The 26,896-nt window shown below is 38.8% G+C and overlaps 1 protein-coding gene across 1 annotated transcript in view; it reads right to left on the bottom strand.

Annotated features, from left to right (window-relative positions):
* The window catches only part of LOC149259793 (rhomboid-like protein 11, chloroplastic), a 100,707-nt gene extending 77,358 nt beyond the window's left edge, over positions 1 to 23,349 (bottom strand). Inside the window, exons 1-6 of the mRNA XM_089419122.1 lie at positions 22,851 to 23,349; positions 21,368 to 21,492; positions 20,862 to 20,947; positions 20,323 to 20,363; positions 20,022 to 20,188; positions 19,815 to 19,877 (exon numbers count right to left, since the gene is read on the bottom strand). Coding sequence (XP_089275248.1) covers positions 19,815 to 19,877; positions 20,022 to 20,188; positions 20,323 to 20,363; positions 20,862 to 20,947; positions 21,368 to 21,492; positions 22,851 to 23,103 — 735 coding nt within the window. The 5' untranslated portion in view covers positions 23,104 to 23,349. The remainder of the gene's footprint in view (positions 1 to 19,814; positions 19,878 to 20,021; positions 20,189 to 20,322; positions 20,364 to 20,861; positions 20,948 to 21,367; positions 21,493 to 22,850) is intronic.
* Positions 23,350 to 26,896: the final 3,547 nt, after the last annotated feature.

Here is a 26,896-nt window from a genome sequence, read left to right as displayed (position 1 = left end):
AAGCACAGGTACAGTGATATGTTGCTCAACTGAAACAACCACAGAAAATACAAGTTTGTAGCCAGTTTACGGAAAATATCCTTATTTTCGCTTTCAACCCAAATACCTTTAATATCCTTCTCAGGTAGTTCCTCTATTTGACCTGCATTGGTGAGTTTGAATCTCGTTTCTGTTTCCGTTTTCTTAACAAGAGACAAAATGACATTATGCACATTTACAACCCTATTTGAATCTTTGGTAAGAAGCGCTCTTGCTTCGAGGCTATCGAGTGCCTGCTTTCCCACGATACCTTCTACTGTGTTGGTCCTTATCTTATTCAGATTTACAGCTCCAGATCAGATTTACACAACTTACAAGGAAATGAAAAGAAGGATTAGTGAAGCTCGGAAGGAGTGAAGGATTAATGATGCGGAAATTAGCATGAGAAATGCCGGCCTCATTCTGTTGCTCATATATTATGAAATTAACACAAAAGTATTCACGGGAAGCTAGCAAGCAATCACATCTAAGATGCAACTTCTGAGTCAAACCATTACCGCCATTATTAAAGAGCATTCATGTTGTTAATTGTCCAAGAATTCGATCTTGAAGGAGCTTATGTCAAATTCTATATCCACCCTGCAAGCGGTCAAAGAGCTTGCCAACTGTTGCAGAGAGCTTACCTGAAGGTGGAAACTTATAAAGCAGAGCCACTTAAACATGCTCTACGCCCACCTCTTAAATTCGTCCTCGGCACGCGTGACTGCCTCGAAAGGTGCATGCTAAATCTCTTTGAGCTCAGAATCGTTTTGGGAGATCTATACTGGAGGCATTACAGCAACGCCAGTACTATAAAGATGAAGCGCGAATGTTTTCAAGCCTCAAAGGGCAGCTTACCGAAGAATCTGTAACTTCAATCGTCCAGCATCTCCATGGTATTGACAGTGACAGCGAACGCTTTCTATCTGTCAAGAAAGAGCCGGGAAGAATGCTTCATGGTGACAAATGGACAAGGACAGATGTAGAGTGGGCACTGCATGATTGGATAATTTCGCATCAGGTCGACCAACCCGCAACGATCAGGCACGGAAGCACTTCACCGCATCCCAGTGAGAAAGGTAAGCAGGTTATAAGAAGCTACAACGTTGAAAAACGCGACCAAGGCACTTCATCGCGTCCCGGTGATAAAGGTGAGAAGCTTATAAGCCAACCTTCCAGGGAAAAATATGGTTATCTCTACAGCAATTGGCAGCGTTCATTATTTCAACAGTATCACACATAAAGATTGACCCTGAGATAGCATGCAGTCCCACAGTGAAGCTACAACAACGATAAAGATGGAAAATGACCTTCGTCGTCCTCAATACAGCTTCCAGAACTCGTGGTCATACACAGTAGCAGAGTACAACCTTTTAAGTATTTGTTTCATGACCAGATTATGAAGTACGACCTCCTTGTACAGTGCTTCATCCCTTACAGCCCATACGCTCAAGACATTGAGTAACACGCAGCCGAGGAGGAAGGGAAACTTGACCACAGTGAAAGATACTCCTAACCGTGACTAAACATTAGAGCTGCCTCTCAAAAGGATAGCTCGAACCACCAGCATCTTCAGATATTCTCCACACAGTGACCAGCACCTTAAAAAACGAACTCAACCTCTGGTTGGCTAAGGGACTCGATTGCCAAGGCTCAAAATTTGAGCTTGTGTGCTCAGACTTTCATGAAGTTCTTCTACTTCTGGGGAGATGTTAAATACACGGCTCTATCGCTAAGACTAGACATGGAGCTACACTGGCTCAAGGGCATAAGCCACTCACATCACCAGGGAGGAGAGTCTTCTGAAACTTGCGACGATAACAGGCGTGAGGGAATCTCTGCATATTAAGCTAGAAATGACATATGGGAGATATGGTTCGAAACACCAGCGCTCGGCAAATGGAACTGATACTTGAACACCGTCGGCAATCCACACGGTCGACCAAGTTTACTCTTAGAGAGACATACAAGCGGTCATACCGTCACTGGTTCATATTCCTCAACTAACTCGAATTGGCGGGTTTGAAATTGCAAGTGGTTGTTACATTAATAATGGCAGAAGCGTTTTCGCTGACAAGCGCAAAGATACCGTGTCAGGCCCAGAGCGCAGGTACAAGGAAAACGTTTCAAATCAGGTCAGCGCTAAAAATACCATGGACAGAGGTGAGCAACACAGGAGCAGTGGACAGAGATGTCAGTCAGGAGTAGCGCATTAGCAAAAAACGTATACAGTGACAGAGATAATGAAGACCACATCAGCGCTATTCAAGGCAGCTCAGACACAGGATTATGGGCAGAGGTGCAGGACTGACATGCACATAACAGGCCACAGAAAAACAAGCGGCTCTGATACCATGTTAAACACACATGGACAGCAAAGACAATGTGAAAGATAAAACATGCAATACAATTTTTATTGACAAATGATTTACATTTATAGTACATTATGTGACTCTTGGGTTTCAGATCCCAAGGTCTCTTGGACTGCTTTGGTCTATTCGGCTTCCACACTAACCCATTAGGATTAGGTGTCCAACAGCTTGTTTGCTGGATTGTTTTGCAGGCCATAAAGTGCAAAGGGGAGTAGCATTGGTGGACTGAACCAAACTTTGGAAAACAAACCCATCAAGACTCACTCTTCCAACCTTTTACCTGCAATTTCAAAATTCTTAATATTTCCCTTTGATCTTAATAAAAAAATCAGGCATTAAGGCTTTCATTTTGATTGTTGTCTTGACAACAATCCATTCTTCTAAGAAAGACCAAGTTTACTTGGTCACTTCTTAGCAAATATCATAGAGATTTAATCTCTTAAACTTAACATCTTTTCCCTTTTATATGTCAATGATTTTAAGTAGTTTAGACCATTTTTGGGGCATTTTCTAAACCAATCATATTGCTGATCTATTGCAAATTTTGGGAAGTCCAAGAAGAGTGTTGGTGGAGAATTAAAACATTCAAAATATTAGCTTTGGATACCTGATTCAAAACCTCCATTTGCACCTTATAAACCCCTTTAAAAGGCTTCTTTCACCCAAGGATCTTCCAAAGAAAGCATTGAAATTTTGCAGAGAAAGTTTATCTTTGGGAAGAGTCCTTTGTAATTCATTGTAATTTTGTAAAGATACTTTTCTCTCTTTCTTGGAATTTGCCTGAAGGGGCCATTTGTAACTTGTTTTTAGATTGCTTCTAATTTGCAAATTTCTTTTTGGAGAAGAGTACTTGATCACTTTGAGGGATTCCATTGTAAACTCTCTTCAAAGCATCTCCTCAAGTCCTTTTCCCAAAGGGATCCAGTATAAACCAGTGTTCCACAGGGTCGCGCCCCCCACCTGGGGGTAGAGTTTCCTAGCTCCCTCACACTCTGGGGACTTTAGGATGACTCGGGGTCGCTTCCCCACGCTCCCAAAAAGTAGGGTATGCGAGGAAACTCGGAAGGGGTTGTTTCCTCTAATTTCGAGGTCGAATCCTCAAAAGGGGGGTCGTCTGGGGTTGTTTCCTTGGACAAAATTCAAAAAAATTTTAATGAAACAATTTTTTTAAAGACACCTGATTATTTGAAGGGACCAACAACACGATGGGATGTTGATCCAGAGGATGACGCACAGGTAGATATGGAGGAGAGCCTTGATGAGAAACAGATGGGGTTGTTTGGTGTGACACTTAGCATGTTTGAGAATGCAAGTGATTTTGATTCAGATGGTGACATGTTTGATACTGATTTATTCATACAGCAGCTAGATGCAGAGACTAGCGTGGCATTACCTTGAGAAATTATGCTCATTTATCTTTTGATATTTAATTATTTGCTTTTTCTTTTCAAACTTCAGTTGTAGACTTCAGTTTATTTTGAATCTTGATATTTGAATCATGATATATTAGACTTGAGTCCTGACTCTATAAAATTGACTCTCGATGTATCAGACTTGACTTCTATAATTTTATTTCAATACTCAGTATTCAATGTTCATAATTGGAACATCAATATGGTTTAAACTTTACAACTTTAAACATTTATAACTTTATTTTCATTGTACATTGTTGGTAACTTAGTAGTTACACCGTACATTTACAAACTTACATGCATGATGTATGATTATATGATATCATGCTTTTCGTTTTAAGTTTGTTTCAGTTATATGATTCATCGATTTATCATTTATCCTTCATGATGTAAGTGCTATATTATATATATTATATAATGATAAAGACGATTACATTATAAATATTAAAATTTCAATGATATATATTTTATATTTATAAGTTTTTAAGACCCCGACGTCCCCCCATGTTTCCTAAAAATTGGTGGGGAGCTTTTGCATAGGCTGCTTTGCATAGGCTGCTCCTGCATATCCCCGCTCCCTCGCCTCCTCGTCCCGGAAACTTCGTGGAACATTGGTATAAACTATCTCTCCCTATCCCTCATTACTATAAGGGGGTCTAATAAAGAATTTATTTTTTTTGGGAGTTGGGGGATTTTCTTCCCTAAGCATCGCCCCTTCCCCATTTGGGGAGGTCTCCCTTGTGATGCTTGAGTGATTTCCAATTCTTTTGCTAAACTAAAGTAGAGTAGAACATCTCACTAATTTGCATCTAGTTTCTATTGCGCAATCTTTTGTGCATTAAGTTTAAGTTGCAAATTTATTCACCAATCTAATCATTTTCCCTTTAGTTTAGCCAATTGCTACATTTCAAGCAATTTTCTTGCTTAGATTTAAATTTCCAAATTTGTCTTCGCAATAATAAATATACCTCCATCCTAGTTGATTGAAGTAGTAATTTAGGGACCCTTCATCCCCTAATGTCTCCTTATTCTGAGATGGGGGGCCCAATGAGGATAAGGTCTGAGGAAAAAGTTCAATTGAAACTTGTTCAATTTGCAACTAACCAATTTGCAAACTAACTTGATTTAATATAAACCAAGATTACATTTCAATACACATTCATCTTGCAACATTGGCACTTTGGAGTTATATTCCATTTTGCTTCCTAAATTCATTAAGTTTATCTATCTTTTGAAGCAATTGTAATTATTTCAAGTACATATATTTTGTTTAACAAAGCATCTTGTTCTAAGTATTCACTTTTCTAAGTATTTTACATTGAACATTATTGGACTTGCCTATCTTTATTGCCACATTATTTTCTGAGCATTTACTTTGAGGCATTTATTTATTAAGTATTTCCATCCAAGCATTACTTTCAAGTTTCAAGATATCTCTTTACCGGGAATATTTACTTTTGCAAGTACCTTAATATTTGGCACTGGTCTACCTTGATCCATCTTCTCTATTATTGCAATAACTTAACTTGTGGACAGTTATTGTTATTATGATACTTTGAATTGATTTGCTAATTTGGATGTAGCTTTGATCTTTTTAATTTTTAACTCCTAAAACTTGACTTATCTAGCATTAGATTAGTTGAGCCTTAGTTATTTTCATAGGGTCTACTCCCCTTGGCTTCGCTAGGAGTTAGCCTAGACGAAGGAGTTTAGATTTGAGTGACAGCAACTCAACTCAAAACTTCCCCCCAAGGCCACACCAAGTGGAGTTAAAGATTTTCTCCACAATAATCCCAGGTGTGGATTTAGGTGGCAACAACACCAAACCCCAACTTTGGGCCTTTTTGCCCCATTTGCCCAAAAACTTGCCCTTTATTGCCCAAACATTGGGTATTTTGGGGTTTTCCCCTTTATCGAGGACTATAGCCTATTGGGATCGATAGGCTACTTCGTCCCCTGGGCCAATTAATTCCTCGAGGATATTACAAGGAACCCCTATCTTTGAAGATTATCTAGACCCCCTTATTGTTGAGGATATCCTATATCTCTTTTAGGACAAGTTTGTGTAAGTCATTCAAGCAATAATGGATGATTGGATTGTTGAACTCAATAGACCTTTCAACTTTGCTAACGTTCAAGGTCGAACCCATGACATTCCAAAGAAGGCCATCGATACATTACCAACTTTCCTGTAATGTTCTAGGCAATTTTCGCACTAGGGTTTTCTCTCACATAACTAGGGTTTCTCAATAAACATTCTTTTGCTCATTGTAATGACACAACAATTCTTTAATAGTATAGATGATATGAATCACAACAATATCCTTACTCATTTAACCACAAATAATGCAATAGTTCATCAATAGTACTTGTATCTCAATTAATCAATAACCAGTTCCAAATCCAACAGAATGTATCCAATGAAATCTTATGCCCTATCTAATAATGACCTGGACGGTGTCTACAAGTTCGCAAACAAAATAGTGCCCAGTTAGTGATCCATTGTGAATTTTGGGCAGAAGAAATGGTGAATATCCTCGGGTCATGTTTGTTGCAGGGAGATTAACCAAGGGTCACTGGTCACAGATAAACTCCTTAGATTGCTAATTGATTCTGCTAATTTTGTCTTCTCATCGCCTCAGGAAAAATTCTTCTAAATTTGTCTTAGAGCCTGGAATTATTCCAAGAGGTTCGGTGTACCAAATCTCAAGTCAAACCACTAGAAACAGCCTCAAGGATATACACTCAAAACTTCAGATTGCTTCAAAAAATGGCATTGTTCAATCTTAGGAGTATTCGATCAAGAATCAGAGAGTTTTGACTACAAACCCCTGTGGTTGCGACTCCGGTAGCCAAGTAATTCATTGCTGCCTAAAATTGACCTAATTCCTTCAATGAATTCTCATAGGATATTCTAGCATCGAATTCAACCTCAAAGTCTCGCTCCCCTTCAGAATGTTGGTCCCTTAATTGCCTAGCACAAATTTGAATAGCGCTTAAGGTAATTTGGTCGACTTGCTTCAGAATTCTTAAAAATATTTCGTTGCTTTGGCAGAATAAATAATTCCCTGTCTCCAGAACAAAGAAAAGTGACTAGGTAGGGATAGATCACCTCCACCGAAACTAGTCCAAGGAGAGAAATGTCTTAAACCCTTAAAGCCTCAGGCTCAACAAAACAAAGACACATGAGCCAATCCAAGTCATGCCTCAAATGAATCCAACCTTCTTGTATTTATATACTTCCTTGAGGGGATTTTTCTCCTTAATTAATTGAGTGGGGTTCACATCAAACCCCAACTTTGGGCTTTTTTGCCCTAGCTGCCCCAAACTTACCCAAAAATTGGGTATTTTGAGGTTTTCCCCTTTATCGAGGACTATAGCCTACAGGGATCGGTAGGCTACTTCATCCCTTGGGCCAATTAATCCCTCAAAGACATTACAGTCCCCCCTTCCCGGGATTGTTTGTCCTCAAGCAATGGCAATTTTCATTGCTGCAAAGTTTTCTTCTCAACCTTCAAAAATGAAAATTTGCCTTCAAATTTCACAGCTACCTTTTCAAACATACCATTACTGGAAGATGCCATTTTGTCCATTAGAGGTTTCATTTTACCTCCTTCGCCCATATCTTCATTCATTACTCGAAGATGGCGACCCTTGCATGCCCCATGATAATAATTGCAAGCAGAGGCTCTATAACCTTGACCATGATTCTGACTGCCATTATACAATCCACTATTATATTTTTGACAGTTATCTAAAGGATACCCATGTTGTTATCCATGATTAACAGCTCGTCTTGGATACGCACTATGACTATAAGTCTTGTTGGCCTAGTGTAGAGAAGGCATGTCAAGTATACCTCCTCTAGCATGAACTTCATGCTGCATTGGATCTTGCACACTATGCATTACCTCTTACGAGTTATTTGAAGCAATGTTGAAAATATTGGTAAAATATCGGCGAGGGTCCAAAAAACATCTTATCAGCAATATCGGCGAAAATATCGGCAAACATAAAAATGCATAATATATTCATTTTTTTCAGATTTTTAAACATATAAAGCAATAACAACATGAAATAAACACATTGGCACATAAATACGAAGAAAGTATGATTTAGTGGATGTAAAATAAAAATGATACATCAAAGGCAATACCAAACCCTGTTGATCCTTGATAATTGTCCAATCAAGGGCTCAAATGTGGAGAACCAATACAAAATAACATCACATATATAAAAGTATCTCATCATCATGAGTTATATGTAGAAAAACAAATAAAACTAGCAGCTATCTATCTGAAATCAGTCCCCTCTCCCCCTTTTACGGGAAAACATGATGGGTTGTTTACCAAGCTTGCCCCTAGCAGTAGAAGGACCTATCCCTGCACCTAACATCAAATAATGATTGTTGGGTATGGAGTTGTGCTGTCCTATATCTATAACAGATGGTGCTGAGGATGATGCTCCTCCTCCTCCTCCTCCTCCTCCTCGTGTTGCTCCTCCCCCGAGTCCTCCTTCTCTTGTTGCCCTTGTTCTAATGGTTCCTATAGCTCTAACCATGCAGGTGACTCCTCCCAGATGGGCACCTCAAACTCCACCTCCACTGAGACAATACATCAATATTGTCCAAGGAAATGGGATCTAGATCCATTGGTGTTTCTATTTGCTTCACTCAAAATTGGATATTGTAATGCACATACACTAAATCATTGAGGTGTGAGAACTCCAACCTGTAAGAGTGTCAAAAAACTAATAAGTCTTGATTCTTGACACTTTGCTCAACTGAAGGCTAAAGCTCAAAGTTATACCTGTTGCACTTTTCTTAGCGTATTTTCTCAAATACACTCCAATTGCACTCACACCCTTAAGAGCTACATGTTTGACTCGGGATTCTTATGGCCAATTTCTGGAAATTTCGTGCCCGTGCACCATAGCTTCGTCACCAAATATATACAACAAAATAATATATATATAAAAACATAAAAAAAAAAAAAAAACAAAACAAAACAAAACAAAAAACAAAAAACTTTCAAATAAAAGTTACATAATTGAATTTTAAAAATCTAGGATTATAAATAAGTAAATTCGAAGGAGTGATGACTTGTCATTTATGTGGCATGAAGAGGGTCCTTTCCCTAATAGCATCATCAAAACCAAATATGCCAACAAAATCCCAATAAAACTGTATCTCGCGATTATTTTGCTACGAAGCTCAAGATCATGTACCATCCTCTAAATACAGGAATGGAGCCCTTCCATCACCTCGCCATCAAAATCAAATGCGCATTTGTATGAAAATGTGGGGTTGAGGAAGAGTGTTGTTGCATGAATGGGTCAATGAAGCATCCCTGTCCACCGACTATCAATCACATCCCATAACATCATATGTCTATCAAGCCCAACAAAACCCTTGTCTGCATAATAAGAACGAATGGCCTCCTTAGCCCTATCCATGGCGTCATGCAAATAAGCCATTGCAAACAGGCTTGTCCCCATCTACCAATCTCAGAACCTTTACTATAGGTTCACTAACTGAGCACACTTCTTCTACTCCCTGCCAAAATGTGTCAATGTACACCATTTTTGCAATGGCTCTTCTATCATGTCTCCTGTTGTATCTACAATCACGCCACTCATCAGAAACAAACATTTGCTTCAACTCAAACTGGCATCAAAGCAAAGACTGAAGAGTAATAAAGTTGGTGGCAAAATGTGTGATTGCAGGACGTTGCAACTCCTTGTTTCTAGTGTATCTCCTCATGAGGCTAACAACAAAAGCATGGTTATATATAAACTTGGGGATGCTCATAGCCATATCAATCACCTCCTTGATGAAGGAGAGTTTCACCAAATCTTCAAGCAGCAACTCGATACAATGTGTTGCACATGGAATCCAAAACAATGTGTGGTGCCTCTCCATAAGCATTCTGTCGACAGACACATAATTAGTTGCATTATCTGCTATGATGTGCACCACATTCTGAACACCAACCTCCCGGATGAACCCATCTAACAACACACATATCATTGATGCATCTTTTATATGTGCTGATGCATCCACTGATTTAATAAACATGGTACCTTTAGGACAATGTACCAAGAAATTTAGAAGGGTCCTACCCTTCCTATCTATCTAACCATTAGACATCATTGTGCATCTAGACACTTCCCATGTCTGTTTCAACTCCGCCAATCTAGAGTTGATGTCCTGCTTTTTCTGCTTTAAGGATTGGCCCCTGCAACTCCTCATATGTAGCACTTTTGTACCCTGGGCCCACAACAATGATAGCATCACACATTGGCTGCCAAAATGGATTGGTTTTGGTGATGTTGAGAGGTAAGTCTCTCCAGAAAAGACACCTCCCCATAACTCTATCTACTTCTTGCTTCTTTTTTTAAAAACTGATTTTAAAGAAGGTTGTGCTCCATGTCCTATTCGTGGAACAAAAAATGATGACCTCCCACTCCTAGTAACATTAGCACTACCAAGGGACGCTGTGGAGCCCCTCCCACTACCCTCAACCTCAAAATCAGAAGAAGATATCCTGAAAGATCTACCTGCACGTTCAACCTTGTTTCTTTATGCCTCTTCCTTCTTTCTGGCTTTTTCATCAATTGCTTCAAGAGCTTTTTGTATAAGCTCCGCACTAGAAACTATACAAAGCCCAACATCATGTCCAGGGAGTCTAGCCAGATGGTATGTCAATTTTGTAACCCCTCCTGTCGTCTTGGTCCCACACAATTTGCATGATAGATATGCCTAATTTGTCCCACCATCAGGCTCCCCATACTCCCAAAATGGGTCCAAGGCATTTGGCATATTTGTAGTGAACTAATTCAAACCTAGGGCACCAAAAAACCAAAAAATGTCATTAAAAATAAACACCATACACAAAATAATAAGTAATAACCACCTCATTTTAAAAAATATTGTTTTTACTACATTATTTGCAATGTGAATGAAAAATGGCGTGCATAAGAAAGTTATAAAAGAAAATGAAACTTGTTGTCCAAATATGGAGAAAACCCTTGCATTGGCTCATGGGCATGAAAATCATAGCAAATGGAGAAAAAAACAAAGAAGCAAAATGTTGGTAGGCAAAGAGGCAAGCAAGCATAATTCTAAATCTACGAAAAAATCATTAACATATGGGTTTTTAAGAACATACCTGTTAATCGGGGAGGCTAGAGCAAGAGGGGTAATAATCAACCTCGAAGAAAAAACAAAAGTAAATTACGCCTGGGACCTTGGGGTCACATCTAACAACCAAGCGGAAGCTCTATCTCTTTGGCAAGGATTAAAAAATTGTCTAGACAACGGTGTCAACTCCTTGAATATAGTGGACGATTCCAAGATTATCATCCAAAATTGTATTAGGCTCCTCGGGAATGGCCTCCTCCTCAAGGACGAGTCCTCCTCGTTCATGATAAGAATAATACACTTGCTAAAAAGATTTGAGAAAAAACGAACTATTCCACGTGTTGAGAGCCAACAACATGGCAGACATCCAAGCAAACGGGTTATATTAGGGAGGGGTGTTGTATGCATAAACAACCTTATTTCATCATGTCCCATCCCTTCGTCGATGGTTGCAAGGCAGTGTTGTACGTCAGTAGTACGGGTTGTCAGAACAAGAAGTTTGCAGTTAAGGAGGTCTGCTTTCCGACGCTCCTCTGCGTGGTGGTAGTTATGTTAAACGGCTATCTGAGGTACCTTCCCTCTTTGATATCCAGGATGGTAGGTGGTAGTTTATTGCACAGTTGTGGTGTCGTCAGATGGCAGTTCATGTGCGAGGACAGGTGTGTTATGAGGTTTCGTATCACCGTCGGCTTGTATAATATATCAGCTTCTGAAGGGGACGTTTGCTCCATTGTTGCGAGCCTTTGGTCTTGGAAGGGGGGAAGAATGGATGGAATTGTTGTTGATAAGACCCAACTCTGTTCCGCATTTATGAGTGATAGGTTGGAGAGGAATGTTGGCAGGTTGGAGAGGAATGTTGGGGTGGATCCAGTCGTCATATACCTCGGCTGGCTCTAGTATGTTAACCATAAGATTCAAGTCGTGCAGAAGCAAACTGCTGTCAAAATGTCTTCAGCAAGGAATGTCAGTCTAGGTCGTTCAAGCTCTGGGAGCTCAGGTTCAAGCAATGGCGTTGGGAACGTTGGTATGGAGAGTATAGTGGAGGGCTACTACAAACAAGTGATAAGGGAAATCGTCAAGTTAATAAACGAGAACACTACACGCAATTGTCTGGACTGGGTAAAGATTGGGAGCTCGTGCATAAAACTCTAGAAGGTTTTTGTATGGATGTTCTGGGCATTCAGCAAAAGGTCGATAATATAGAGATCAAGGTGGAGACAGCTACAGTGGGAGTCTTAAAGGAGGTGTTCGGGGTTGGAAATCTCTCGACCTCTTGTGCGGAATGCGATGAGGATGCTGCTCTGAAGAATTCGGTTGGCGATGGTGATAAAGCTGGTGTTGATGCTGCAAAGATCCAGGGAGAAGAAGAGAAGAACCAAAGATCCTGAATATGTCTGCGAGCGAGCCTGCGGGTCCAGGTGATGATGTCGAGACAGAAAGCAGTTGATTGCACTCCCTATATATATATATATATATATATATATATATACACACACACACACACACACACATTATCGTTGTATAGTCTATAATGGCACTTTTTGGAGAATCTATAGTTATAGCTCCTTCTCATAGTTTTAAAATTCGGCCATTTCGAAACCGAAACGGCCGAGTTGATCTGTTTTGTTGCCCTCAAGAGTGACTTGGTAGAAGAAACGGCTCGTTTGGCCGAGTCATGGCTGACTCGGCCAACTCGGCCGTTTCCATACTGACTCGGCCGAGTCACAAACAACGGCCTGTAACCCCAGTAAAACAGCGATTTAACAATTTTTTAATGATTTTTTAAGGTGTTTGCTGATTGGTTTGGACTCCAATGTGTTTTATGAATTAATTAAATGTTATTTGGGGTCCATTTCCCCCTCCCAAACCCTATTTAACACACTCAAATGCCCTCTACTATTGATATGCTATTCAAATTTCATGGTAATGTTAAATTCTTAAAGTAAAAGTGACATTCTCCTTAATCTTCATTTTCATCCTTTTACTTAAATTTTTAACATTACCATGAAATGACTCAGGATGTTTGAGAGTGGTTTCGGCCTCATTGGATTTCATATGGAGAAAGTAGAATTTTAGATTTCATTCAAAATCCATCAGACTTATCAGTTTTTTAGGATTTCAGGATTGGAGGATTGCAATGTTTCCATTGAAGGTTGTCATGTATTAGGGTATGGAACTCGTATTTAATCAAGAGCACCAATCCCTCTATGTACCTTGATGTTAGTGACATTGGTTGTCGAACTCCTCTGGGATTTGCTCCCAAACCAGGAGCTTCTGAAAATGTCGCTCCCGCTCCCGTTTTCGCTCTCGCTCCCACTTTCGCTCCTGCTCCCAAGTAACACTAAGCCAGATGATGTTGGAAACTCTAGCAATAGCCAGTAGTACTAGTCACAGACTTTTGTTGTAGAGGCCATTTATAGCCTCCTTGGTTATGTGTTTTTGTTTTGATCTCTATATCATCATCGTTATGTATTGGACAATGCACTGGGTGCCATTTTGATATAATGGATATATTCATGAGCCTACTTTGATCATATGTTGTGTTCTATCTATATTCTAATGCTGTGTGTTTGGAAACATGAATGAAAATCTTTAAAATTATGTGTTTTTATAAATAAAAAAATATTTAATGTATTTTTTACAACACGATCGAGTCATTGAAATCGAGCCGGCCGAGTCGTTACCGAGTTGGAGTCGGAGTCGGAGTCGACCCTTGGCCGAGTCGGAGTCGGAGTCGGAGTCGACCCTTGGCCGAGTCGGAGTCGGAGTCGGAGTTTTAAAACTATGCTCCTTCTATAAAACATATGTAAATAATCGTGGTAGCAAGAGGGTCCATACTCTGTGTATCGAAAGGAAAAATACAGATAGTTCATATCTAAGTTTTGAAAGGGACTTGGCCCGTTTCCAGAAATCTTAATGAAAATGCTACCCGCTTCTTAAAAAACATACCTGTTAATGGAAGAAATGAAATTTGTCTCACTATTCTTCAATATTTGATTCACAAAAAATTCTTAGTTGGTGGTGATAAAGGTTGACTGTCTCATTATTCTTCAATCTTTGATTCACAAAAAATTCTTAGTTGGTGGTGATAATGGTTGTTTGATCCTCAATCCCTCCTTGACAATCACCACAAAGCTCTTCCCCTTCCTTCTCCAAGACTCAAAAACCAAAATGAGCAAATGAAATGACAAAAATCGCTTTTCTAGCCGCAGCCCAGCTTGCTTGGCAATTTTTATGGTCGTAGCGCAATATTTTGCCGAAATATCATGATATTTTCTCGGTGATATTTCGATGATATTATCAACACTAATTTGAAGGATATCCATGTTGATATCCTTGGTTATCATCTCGTTTTGGATATGAACTAGGACTATAAGTCCTGTTGGTCTGGTACAGAGAAAACATATTAAGTATACCTCCCCCAAATTTAAAATGGGGTGTTTCAAATAGGGTGTGCTTGGAATTTTCTCATCCACATGGGCCTTCTGTTGATCTTGAGCACCCTCCACATGTCCACAAGTTTCTGGCTCGGCAACAAAGTCTGTAGTTATACCAGGATAGTCAACTTTTTCATCCTTTAGTTTAGAGAGGGGTTTGGGGAAGGATAATGGAATAACTTCAACTGCACTTCCAGTTACATCCTCAATACCATGGCTGAAAGCCTTCTTCTTAGTGTTCTATGGTAAATCATCCTGCAACTCTGTGATTAAAGCAGTTGATCTTTCATCTTCAATATTCTGTTTGTCGTCACATTTTTCAGTGTCTTTAGATTCAGCTATCAATGGTTCCTCTTTTGAATCTACTGCAGCAATGGCTTCACAAACTAATTGTAAACATTCACCAACATTTGTTACATTTACATCTTTCACACCGTCTTGCATTCCACCCATCTCCCTACACTTTGAAGCTTCTAGGGTTGTTGCAGTATTAAGATCTTCAGTATATCCTCCTACTTCTTGTTCTGAGGCCTCATGCATACCTATTTGAGAGGTTTCCAGAACCCAGTCAAGTTCAAGTCGCTTGTGAGTTTTACTGAAAAGGGCTTTGCACCGCCCCTCACTTCTTTTGCAACAAGTCGAGAGATATTCCTAAAGTCTTTACCAAACATTACAAGGGCAGCCACAAAAAACTGCCTCTTATGGTCCATCCACTGGGAGTCAAATTCCTCTGTGAATGTTGTTACAAGTCGTGGACTTTAAAGTTTAAACAGTGTTCAATTTATTGGAATGTTTTATAGTCACATTTTTTTTCAGTAACAGAACCTGCATTTCCTGGAGGGTTATCAAAGTTGCTTGAAACAACAGAGACAAATTGATTGTTGTCTACATTCATGCTTAACCTGCTTTGAGAAACCCTGCCAATGTCACTAGGCAGATTATCAACAGAAATAGCCATCATTTCCTTCCTTCGATTCATTGGAACTTGGAGGTGAATAATCCCTATGGTTCTTAAGCCACCGCCTACACCGCACCATCTCAAATTCATCAAGTTTCTAGTTCCTGTAGTAAAAATCAATACAATCAGCAACAGTTTTGGGCTCCATAAAGGATGCAATTTTCTGGAAGTTCTTGTTATACGACAAGAAGATATCCACAAATATCTTCCTTTCCTCTCCTTTACTACTTACAGAAGTCGTAGGAAAAGAATCAAAAGGCAATGAACAATGAACTTCAAATGATGACTGCTTGGGATCAGTCTTGCTGTGCACATTGCAGACATAAAGAATTTTCCTGAATTCTTGAGGATGACATGCCTATCTGATCATCAGCCACTTCCTTTCCTGCTTCCCTCGCCTCTGTGGTATAGATAACTTCTCCCATGTCATCCTTTTGTCCCAGGGTATGCACATCAAGTTGAACCTCAACCACGCTTAAGTTTCTAGCCACATCCACCATTGAGTCATTTTTCACTGAGACATTTGATGAGAAATGAACTTCAGGTTGAACCTCGAGCTTTGCATACTCTTTCCAGTCAGATCAAGTTCTAACTCAAGCTTTTCCAACCTCTGTAATATATTTGCCTTCAACCTGCCTGAATCCTCTTTACTACCAATTTTCCCTAGAAGCACAGTTAGAGTCTGTATAGAAGTCTCACTGTTTTGGCATTGCTTTGACACAAATGAGGCATCTGAGTTTTTGCAAGAATCCAATCCAACTATCTCAGAAGCAGCCATACTTCCAACCTTTTTGTTTTCCTCAGTTTCCTCACCTATATCAGGGCCTGCAGCTTGATCCATTTGTATTGTAGAAATGTCCTTGTCCATTTTAACACATGCACCACCAAAAACATCAGCAACCACCTTTGCAGACAATGCTTCTTGACCATGTCCTGTACCTTGTTGAGGACTGTCAGCGTGACTTAATAAAAAAATTTCTGAACAGCTACTCTTCTCAGGCTGGCTATCATTTTCAGTCTCTTTCTCTTTCTAAGATGTTGTAGCTCTTTTGTCCAACTTTTCCAATTCCGCAAGAGCTTTTGCCTGCTGCTCCTTTGTTCTCTCTTCTTCTTTATGAGCAGATGCCTCAACGTTACCATCTGGCCTTTGAAGCCCACAGAAATGTTACTTGCACAGGTTTTGCATTAACTGCCAAGCTAGACGTACCATGTTGAACGAAATGAAGAGATTCCCCTCTTTGACCAATGGTCATTTGACTCTTGAGGCATTGCCTGAAGAGTGCCAAATGGCTTTGTCACATGTTGAGGTGTACTGGCCACTACATTTTTCGTGTGCATTTGTCATTATTTCTGGGCCTACCTTCGTACTTAATGTCACAGAACTCCCGAAAGGTTAGGGCTTCCCGAGTCTCCACTTTTAGCATTTGTAGTACCGCCAATAATCTGAGGTATCGTTGTTCTGTTGTGGTGGTCCATAATTCCCTATTTTCTGCCCATCCGGGTATTGGGCAAGACAAGGTTCGGAAGTCTTCTGATTGGTTGTCCTAGAGCTAGTCGGTCCAGGGGTATTAGGTTGAATGGGAACACCTTCATTATTCCCAAACTGGGCAAGAAACTGATTTAACAGTTGTTAATTCTGTTGACATTGAGTGGCCCTGACTTGCCTCGTCTTTTCCCAAGGCTGCTTCTGCCAATCTTCCATTGAAAACTTCCTGAAGGTCCTAGGTTCGTGACATCAACCCAATTACTCAGGCTGGCAGGGTGAGCCAGCTCTAATACCATTACAATGTTCAAGAGCAATTTTCACACTAGGGTTTTCTCTCAAATAACAAGGGTTTCTCAATAAAAATTCTTTTGTCCATTCTGTAATGACACAACAATTCTTTAATAGTATAGATGATATGAATCACAACAATATCACTACTCTTTTAACCACAGATAATGCAATAGTTCATCAACAGTACTTGCAGTTCAGCCAATCAATAACCAGTTCCAAATTCAACAGAACGTAACCAATGAAACCTTAGGCCCTATCTAATAATGACCTGGACGGTGTATACAAGTTCACGGACAAAATTGTGCCCAGCTAGTGATCCATTGCCAATTCTGGGCAGCAGAAATGGTGAATATCCTCAGGCCGAGTTTGCTACAAGGAGATTAACCAAGGGTCACTGATCACAGATAAACTCCTCAGATTGCTAGTCGATTCTGCTAATTCCATCTTCTCATTGCCTCAGGAAATCTTATTCTAAATCTGTCTCAGAGCCTGCGATTATTCCAAGAGGCTTGGTCTGCCAAATGTCAAGTCAAACCACCCGAAACAGCCTTAAGGATATACGTTCATAACTTCGGACTGCTTCAGAAGATGGCACTGATCTGTCTCGGGAGGATTCACACGAGAATCAGAGAGTTTTGACTGCAGCCCCCTGCAGCTGCAGCTCCCGCAGCCCCCTGCGGCTGCAGCTCCTGCAGCCAGGTAACTCACTGCTACCTAAACCTGACCTAATTCCTTCAGCAAATTCTCAGAGGATATTCTGGCATCGAATTCAGCCTCAAAATCCCATTCCCCTTCAGAAAGTTTGTCCCTTATTTTCCCAGCACAGATTCGAATAGCCCTTAAGGTAATTTGGTCGACTTGCTTCAGAATTTTCTCAAAAAAATATCACTGCTCTTCCAGAATAGATAATTCGCTGGTGCCAGAACAAAGAAAAGTGACTAGGTAGCATGGGATCACCTCCACCAAAACTTGGCCAAGGAGAGAAATGGGGTCTTAAACCCTCAGGGCATCGGGCTCAACAAAACAGAGACAAATGATCCAATCCAATTCATGCCTCAAGTGAATACAACCCTCTTGTATTTATGGACTTCCTTGAGGGGATTTTCTCCTAATTAATTGAGTGGGGTTCACATCAAACCCCAATTTTGGGCTTTTTTGCCACAGCTGCCACAAACTTGCCCAAAAACTGGGTATTTTGGGGTTTTCCCCTTTATCAAGGACTATAGCCTATGGGGACCGATAGGCTACTTCATCCCTTGGGCCAATTAATCCCTAGGGGACATTACATTTCCAAGGGAATAATGTTGTGTCCGCAACAAATCATTAAAGAGCTTTTAAAGTTTTGATTGCGAGGCAACAAATCAACTTTGGATCTGAAGATGAGGTTATTTTCCCTTTCTTTAGAAGAAGATGCAGAAGATTGGTCTATCTCTTTATCTGCAAATACAATTCAAACACTTGCTGAGTTAGAGAATGTTTTTATGGGAAAATGTGGTAATTAGAAGGATGGTACAAATTTGTTAGCTGCTCTCAATTCAGCAAAGAAGAATGAGAATAAGAATATGGAGGAGTTCAACAAGAGATTCTCTCAAACTATGTAAAATTTTGACCAAAATCTCAAAATGCGCAGAGCATGCTATTTTCATCTATTATTTACATGCTCATGATGGAGAAATTGCTTTTCACTTGAGATAACAAGAGCATGCAAACCTTGTTTATGCCCAATGAAATGAATGTCTACATCTGGCAAGGCTAGCCAAGCTACCTCCTCTAGGACTAAGATTGAGCCTACGAAGAATTTTGTTAACACTACTACTTTCGAAAATGAGATGATGGCCTATCTGATGCCATGAAAAGAATGGAGGCCAATTTTGCTAAGCAAACTGAAATACTCCAGCAACAAAATCAGGCCTTTCAGAACAAGATAGTCCTTTTGGATAGGGCCTAGATAGGGTTGAGTTAAATAAGTAAGGTCAAAAGAAGATACTCACAATAACACCATATAATATTATCATTGAATAATTGGTGCATTTATTACAATGAGTTTACCTCCTTATATATCATTGTTCACTAAGCAAGTCATTTCACACTTATGAATGTGAGATGTACCGTTTTACATCAAAAGTGAACATGAACATCACCTAAAGTCATAAAGTGACTTTATTACAAATGCATAAACCTATATCCTAACAATGATTCATCCCCCAATTTACGGGTCTACTGCAAAAATTGCATAAGAACTTCCCCCCACCAGAGGCTTTGAAATATGCCCAGCAAAAAATCCATTCCCCTGATTTGGGAAGATGAGATCTCCACATTAGTGTTATATTATTGGTTCAATACAAATCTGAATAATACCACTATGCCACAATATAGCCAAAAGAGAAAAAGGTAAAGGTCCTTCAAAATAACTCTAATATTTTGTGCTAGAACTCCTTTGAGGTTTAATCTATCCTTGCAGTATTTCTCCATTGCATGGTTCCCTTATATATAAAGACTACGACATATCTATATCATTTCTTTGTTATTGTTATGCACAATAAAGGACTGCTTTTCTTCCAACAACGGACTAAAAGAACACAACACCAGAACAGCAATAAGATGATTTGGCATTCTAATAAAGTAAATTGTAACTGAATCAAATAGAAGAGAGGGGGCAGAAATGAACTCATATGAAATTCTAATCAAATAGTCCTTACTTTTTCAATGACAAACTGGCCAAGTATAAGGACTTCTAGAATCTTTCTCCAATCCCAACTTATCTGCAGTCAATACATGAATTTATGAGGCCCTGTTGATAGAAACTTTTAACATTTCAATAGGCAAGTTATCTAGAAAAAATGCTACCAACAGACACAAAGTTATCTAGAAAAAAATGCTGCAAAGTATCTCATAACAACACAAACCTTGACAAGAACGCTAACAGCAAATAGTCCAAAGACAGCACCAGATGCTCCAACAGACACTACTGTTCTGGGAAGAATGAGCCATGAAACGAAATTTGCTCCAGCTCCTGTAACCAGGTAAGAAAGCCATAATGCAAAACCTCCTCCCTCCTCCTCAACCAATTTGCCTGTAATACAAGCATGAATTTAGAAGCTGAATTCCAAGAGGACATGTTGGCATGATTTAGGAGACTACAATGTTTGAGAGTGATGCAACCTCTCCAGTTTATTACAAACTATGGTAGAGAAAGTAAAAGCTTACCAAAAATGTACAAGAAAAACAAGTTGCTGGAAAGGTGGCTCCTGCAAAATCGGGAGGAAAACCAACAAGCATATATTACTCGAAATCAAGTCCGTGAACAGAAACAAGAATCCTCAAAAAATATATAGAACCTTTTCTTCTTTCAGAAAGCAAAGTATAAAACTTTCCTGACAGTTAATGGTATATAACCTCTTCTTTTAGAAAACAAAGAAAAAATTTACCTCACTGTTTTCTGCAGTGTCAAATTGCCAGTGAAGACATTAATTGGGAGAATAGAAGAACATCTATGTGAGTGGTGGAAGATAACAGAAAGATATATGTAAACAGTTTATAAACTGCTCCTCTATTTTGGTGACTTGGGAGGAGTTTATTTACTATGCCCTATAGGTTGAATTTATGAAAATGTCAACAGACATTCTATCAAATGTAATTATGTTGTTTCAAATAATAAAATTATGATCTTTTGTGGGAAAAAAATGGAAGAATAGAAGATAAAAAAGCAAACAAAAAAATTATTTAGAGTACGTTGAATGCCTCACCAATTAACATGACAAAATGTCGCTGTAATGAACTGGTACCAGTTTGGCAAGTCGTGATAAAGATAGAGACATCTGATTGGCGGAAACTGGAGAAAAAAATACCCATGATCATGATATCAAAGAAATATCTAATCAGTTCCAACTTTTAAATGCTCTTCAATAGGCAAAAGACATGAAGCAGCAATCTTTTGACCCATGCAAGCCCTCACCAATCTGGAAGGGTTATCAACTTATTACATAATCAATTAAAGAATATTTACTTGCAAAACTCAAGCTTACTCAAACCTACCAAGAAAGCTAACATGACATTTCTTTTCAATAAAATCTACTTTCTGGCAGCACTTAACATATCATTTTGATCATGACTGGTGCATGACTGCATTTAGACCTATTCTTCTCAAGGCTTATAAAATTCAAGGGTATTTTATAAGAGACATACCAGCAAAATATATGCAATAGACAAGTCAACAAACTTACACCTATCACAGGGAGACATGTAACGTTACCCGTAACCAATGATCTGCCACATAGATTCCAATGTTGAGAAGCAGAAGCCAAAATATCGCACTGACAGATCTTCGTCTTGTTGGAAGAGACGCCGATTTATCAAGTTCCAACTGAGAGATCATGTCTGACAATGTTCTACTAGTTTGGTAAGAATGATAATGGAACTTGGAGAAGAACATTCAAATGGCATTATTGAAACAGAAACCAGAAGAATTCCAGTAACAAAACACCAAAATTAATGCAGGATTCTCTACTAATTGCTATACGCATATGCAAGTATATTAGTCCAGATGGAATCATTCATTGACCAATGGTGGCTCAAAATGCATTAGCATTAAGTTTTTCAAAGCCAATCTTGTGAAAGCAAGACTTCAATGCTTTTGTGAAACCCATAAACCCCAAAGTTACCAAATTTTATGAAAACCAGAAACCCAAAGTTAGCAAATTCTGTCAGTAGGGTCTTCTTTTAATAGTAAAGAGGGTGTGTTTCACACTACCACCACGGTTCAAATCCCCAAAGACATGTTTCACCTTTCATGGACCATATCATCTGTGCAAGTGGGCTGTCTCGCCTGTACAAGAAGGCCTCCATGCAGATGGGGCCTGCTGCAAGTCCTGGGAGAACTTGGCTGATTAGATAACACTAGTCACAGTTTCTTATCGAATGGTGCTCCCGGTAATCGTAAGCAGACTACATTTCATTGTAATATTCTCATAATGGAGATGGGCAAGCTTCACACCAAGCTAATCTGACAATAAAAAGGAAAATAAGTTACCAGCCTCGGATGGCTTGGGGGCCGACACGGCGTGGCCAAAGAGTAAAGGTTTGACTCAGAATTGTGACTCGAAAAACTCGGTAAATCAAAAAATCCCCGAGTTTGAGTCAGTCCAAGAAGAAATCTAGACTCTGGAGTATTGTTCAAGTCCGAGTCGGATTCCGAGCCAACTACCGAAATCATGATAAAACAGCTTCGGCCTTCCCAAATAAGCAGTTTTGCAACAATTCTCAAATATTGTATTGCATTTGAGCACTGAGCTTCGTCAGCTCAAAACTTTGCACGACAACTTAATATTGGGAAGGGTCAAATTCAACATATGCATACAACGAAAGAAGACCCTCTCTGCCATATTCAATGCCCCGACCAATTAAACTTAAGACCATGCAACACCACGATAACATATAAGGAATCCATTTTGAACATGCTTTTCAGTTGAGATAAAAATTTGAACAGCAACAGCATATATGAAGTGAACAAACTTCAAAAACCCTAGGTGATAAACCGTAAAAAAACCTGGGTATAATCTCAACATGTAATTGGCATACAAATGCATGTTACATTTATTCGTTCGTTCGTTTTTAGCTTTTCATCCACAGCCAGACATTGTGCTGTATCGTGAATGTACGCAACCCACGTGTCTCTATGAGGCTTCGAACACGCGAAGCCTAAGTTATCTACCAAAGATGTGTATCGACCGTCGTACCTGAAGTTCTCTGGGGAGGATCGGAGCCGGCCCGTGTTCTAAGCCGAGGCGTTCTGTTCGACCGCAAATGCCTGGTGATTGTGTGCACCTGGAACACCTGCAGCAATGGCTTGGGTGGAAGCCAGACCCTGGTGGTATAATTCCCGTATGACCGACGGCTCCATAGGCGTGGAAGAGTTAAGGAATTTGTCACCAGTGTGGTGCGATAACTTGATGCATTCAGAATGTTGAGAGGGGACTGCATTATTATCATTTCTCAGTAAAAATTGTACTGCTACTCCAAGCGACCGAATCCACCGCAGATTTTTCCATCCATTGGGATTTGACTGGTATAGAAAAAACGTATAGTTATTTCTTGGTATAGAATCCACAGGCAGTAGCGTAGCAATTTTGGAATATTTTTCAGAGACCATTGGCAAGCAGGGCTGCAGGGGACAGAATGTCCATTTTGGGTCCGCGCTCGCTGGAATTCAAGGAAATGAATATTCATGAGTTCGATCGATATGTGAGTCAGTTTTGTTTCGAAGCATCGATTAGAATTCAAGTTCTCGTTGTCCGTTCAAATATTTAGAATATTTAGAATTTTATTAATTAAGGATACAGGATAAAATTATTTTCCATAAAGTTAAAAGTAAAAAAATATTTATTAAATTTATTTTTTATCTTTTATTTTTAAATCATAATATATTTTAATGGGTATAATTTTTATTATTATTAATTATTTTCCTCCGAATCGTAATAAATAAATAATTATAAAAAGGGTAATATTTCTTTATGTTAATTAAAAAAAATTATCATTTTATGAAATAACTAATTTTTGTTTCCTTCTATATGAAGAAGTTAAATGCACTGTGCATTCTCAAAAAGTTTACCAAAAACAAAGCAATGTCAAAAATCCCAACAAAATTATGGTTTTAAAATTTAAAAAAAAAAGAACATGCACTTATATGAAAGTGTATAATTGATAAGCTCCGAGGGTAAGTTCAATTGGTCGAATCCCCGATGTTAAGTATCTTGCCGATCGGAAGGTCACAGGGTTAATTCTCCTTGACGCCTTTGGAGTTAAGCCCTTTAAAAAAAAAAAAAAAAAATATGCCTCTCATCATGCATAACACTAGTTGTTGTCATTAACTAGTGTTCATAATATAAAAAGAAAATATATGATTGTTATCATCATGGATAGTTCGTATAAAGACCACAAAATTATGTCATTGTATATAAAACAAAAAAGAGCATAAATAAAGTTTGTATATGCTAATTATCTCTCTATGAAGGGACAATGATATCAGTCATGTGTGTCACTGTCTAGAAGTTCTGAGATTTTCTAAATGCCCATAGCTTGTTGAATGCTTGCCTTAGACAAAGTGTCTCACACTGTGTCCATTTCCTTGTAAATATAGCAGCAAGTTATAAAATCAAAAGATTGTTTTAAGAGAAAGATCTCCTCCAATATCAATAGTAGTGTGTGGTTGTGACATATTTGAGTTACATTGAATGTTATAGATCTAACCTGCAAATATATGAAATGATACCAATATACCTAATAATTGTAAATAATCACTAGAAATAACAATATCTGAATATAGAGCAACATCATATCTTCACTCCTTAAGGAAGGAGAACACTCCACAAGCCATATGCTTGTCCATACAATATTCATTGACATCTCTGAATGGGGAGTCTCTAGTCTCTATATAGGTCTCATACATACAATACCATGGGTCATTATCATGGTTCCCTCAATACCATCTATCTAATACAATGGGCTTATTACATTATTGCTAACTACTTGTGGTCCCCGTATAACCACTTTATTTATTACTATGGCCCATCCCATTATTACATTATCCCTTTGGGTACCTCCCTATGTACCCCATACTATCCCCCTTATGTATACTACATTCCACCCCCCTTAAACATGTTTCGTCCCCGAAACATAAGAAGAACACAAATAATAAGATCTACTCAAAAGAGTAATCCACTGGTACCATGTAGGTGCATCTAGCCATCTAAGAGAAAGGTGAACCCTCGATCTAGTTGGTGCCTCACTCACTTAAGATGGAAGTTGACCTTGGCGGCTCTTCTGTGTTGATGTGTAGTAGGTGGATCGTCGCTCCTCTCTATCTGTCATGCGGGGGTTGTTGTCCTTGTGGCTAATTTGTTGCCATCATGTTGATTGTTTTCTTGTGAGGTGATGTGGGTGGTGATATGTTGAAGTTTTAACCAACAGTGTATCTTTCTTTAATTCACCACCTAATGGAGCCTGATTGGTATCTAGTACATGTTGTGGCATCTGTTGTTGTTGCTTATCTTCCAATATTACTTCAACCACGGATTCCTTATCTGATGTATCTGTACCTATAACATTTTTTGCTTCAGCCTCCTTGGACTCTACCTGTTTTTCTCGTACCTAGTTTGATGTTTGTGTTTGGTTGTCGACCATCAAGGACTCATCATCTGATGTGTTAGTCCCTGGAACATTTTCTGCTTCAGCCTCCTTGGACTCTACCTATTTATTGATGGAAATATCATGTAATATAATTTTCTTCTTTTTATACCAGAGCTTCAGGAATTTCTTTTGCACATTAATATTGACAGTACCCACAGATTCCATCCAAGGGTATCTCAAAACAACATCCACATTAGCAGTATCTGAAGCATAAAAATCAGAATGCAATACATACTTGTCCATAGAAATCTTCAAATCTTTATAAACTTGCACCTCCTCATTATTAACCTGTGTGTGCTCCATTTGTTTTGCTAGAACTTGCAATTTTTTTTGCCAAATTGACATTTATAAAATTTGCTTGCAACTAAGATTTATAGACACAATGATCTTCTCCTTCTGAATATATCCATGAACCTGTAATAAGGAGATATCAGTATAAAATAACCCCTTACATGTCTCATTCCCCTGTTTTCTAGCATGAGACCATTTGTCCAAAAGGAGTTTTTCAAAATTCTTCATCCGAATGTGTCGACCACTGCTTGGTGTCAAGTGAGTTCCACCATATGGCAGCGTCTTCTTTCATCCTATAAGCGATAGTAAACATTTTCAATGTTCTGTCCATAATGACTTTTCTCTTTCTATGAATTCTTCAATAGTATGACCATTATATTTTCCTGTAAAAATAAAATCTTTGCTAGGTTTTTTGGTTTTCTTCTTTCGAGTATGAGACCATTTGTCCAACAAAAGTTTCTCAATTTCATCAGCACAACATAACTTCAGAAACTCATTATCAAGTGATTTCCACTTGTTATAGATCTAACCTGCAAATATATGAAATGAAACCAATATACCTAATAACTGTAAATAATCACTAGAAATAACAAAATCTGAATATAGATAAAAATGCTTCTTTATTGATCAAAACCCTTAAGATAGAGCAATACCATGCATTCACTCCTTAAGGAAAGAGAACACTCCACAAGCCATATGCTTGTCCATACAATATTCCTTGACATCTCTCAATGGGGAGTTTCTAGCCTCTATATAGGTCTCATACATACAATACCATGGGTCATTACCATGGTTCCCTCAATACCATTTATCTAATACAATGGGCTTATTACATTATTGCTAACTACTTGTGGTCCCTTACATGATACGGTTTAACCACTTTATTTATTACTATGGCCCATCCCATTATTACATTATTCCCTTGGGTACCTCCTTTTGTACCCCATACTATCCCCCCTAGGTATACTACATTGAACCAGTTTACAAGGTTCATAGAATCACTTAAAATTTGTAGAGTGCAACAACCTTTTTCTATAGTCAAATTGTTGAAAATGCAACAAAAAAAATCCTAATTTAATTTTGTCCTTTAATTAAATTGGGAATAAAATTGTAACTCCACATCTCATGACAACTTGTACTAGTTAACTAAGTTAATTTGACCTAGTTAGCTCAGTTAATTTGAGTTGAGGGTCTAACTAAAGTCATAGAGAGTATCTCCTACAATTAGGAGCACTAGTGAGTTTATTTTGAGTTGTAATTATTTAATTCAGTCTAACTAAGTTAAAATCAGTTAAACTAATTCCAA

The sequence above is a fragment of the Pinus tabuliformis genome, chromosome 6, assembly GCF_031772625.1.
Source record: "Pinus tabuliformis cultivar Carrire ecotype Pingquan chromosome 6, CPIR1, whole genome shotgun sequence".
In the NCBI taxonomy this organism is placed as follows: domain Eukaryota; kingdom Viridiplantae; phylum Streptophyta; class Pinopsida; order Pinales; family Pinaceae; genus Pinus; species Pinus tabuliformis.
The sequence above is the reverse complement of the archived record's forward strand: the minus strand, read 5'-3'. Positions and strand labels throughout refer to the sequence as shown.